The sequence below is a fragment of the Phaeodactylum tricornutum genome, genomic scaffold (genome assembly GCF_000150955.2).
Source record: "Phaeodactylum tricornutum CCAP 1055/1 PHATR_bd_39x36 genomic scaffold, whole genome shotgun sequence".
NCBI lineage: Eukaryota > Bacillariophyta > Bacillariophyceae > Surirellales > Neidiaceae > Phaeodactylum > Phaeodactylum tricornutum.
In genome coordinates, this window is record NW_002238043.1 from 8801 (window position 1) to 9834 (window position 1034).

General features: G+C 45.1%; 1 protein-coding gene across 1 annotated transcript; it reads right to left on the bottom strand.

Moving 5' to 3' along the window:
* Nucleotides 1-27: 27 nt before the first annotated feature.
* Nucleotides 28-865, bottom strand: PHATRDRAFT_bd1513 (predicted protein; the record flags this gene model as incomplete). The annotated part of the gene is made up of 2 exons (XM_002176437.1): nucleotides 28-203; nucleotides 256-865. The coding sequence occupies 2 exons, from the start codon at nucleotides 863-865 to the stop codon at nucleotides 28-30; spliced, it is 786 nt and encodes a 261-aa protein (XP_002176473.1).
* Nucleotides 866-1034: the final 169 nt, after the last annotated feature.

Consider the following 1034-nt stretch of genomic DNA (forward strand, 5'->3'; position numbering starts at 1 on the left):
TTTCATCCAGATCGGTTTCGTGTTTGTCTAGATTTTCGATAGAAACAAGGTTTTCATCATACTTGGCATCACTTTCGGTACAGGCAAAGCTTTCATCACACTTGCAATCACTGATATCCACCGAAAATTGCATGTTGCATGGTTTATCACAACCCAGAAATTTTCGTACAGTGCATCCATAGGATTGCTCCCCATCATCATGACTATCAGTTGAAAAAGGTTGCCATTCACAAACTTGCTCCCCATCATTCTGACTTTTGGTAAAAGCTTGTCGTTCACGAAATTGCTCCCCATCATCCTGACTATTGGTTGGCGAAGTTTCTCCAATGAGGTTGTCAGGAGTGGAATCAGGTAAACCCTTTAAGACACAGGAATTTTTGCTTTCGATTCTATGCGACTTGGCGAAGTTGATGGGCTTAGAACAACCCTCCCCATCCTGTGGTGTAAGGCCCTTCCTGGTGAAACCAAGGATAGAAGCTGATGGCATAAGGGATGCAGTTGAGGCTTTCTTGATTGCAGATCGTCGGTAACAAGTAAAATCCGCTTTGGTCAATGCAGCAAGTTCCGAATTCTCCAAAAAACTCCCCTTTTCCCATTCAAGCAATACTTGCCAGTCAAAGAAAGCCTGCAGAAGCCAACAGTGTCCAAGCTTCATGGGCATCCGTCGTGGAAGTAAGTTGCCTTCGTCAGCAGGTGTGGGTGAAAAAGTGAGGGCATCAATGCCATCTTCAAGAAAACTGAAAAAATCCTCCATAGATTCAATGCTCTGCTGCAAAAAACATAAACGGATTGGGTGATCTTGGGAGAGCACAAACACATTGTCCAGAATGTGCATGAGGACCATCTTGCTAGGAACAGGTGGCATGCTAGAGCAAGCAAGAACTTCGTTGGTGTCATCGGGAAGTATCTCTTCCGATGTTGACTGTCGGTACTGAGCGAAATCCTGGTCGGTCAATGTAACAAGCTCCGGATACTTCAAGCTGCTTCCCTTTTGATGCCAAAGAGATGCCTGCCAATGCAGGAAGTGTCGAAGA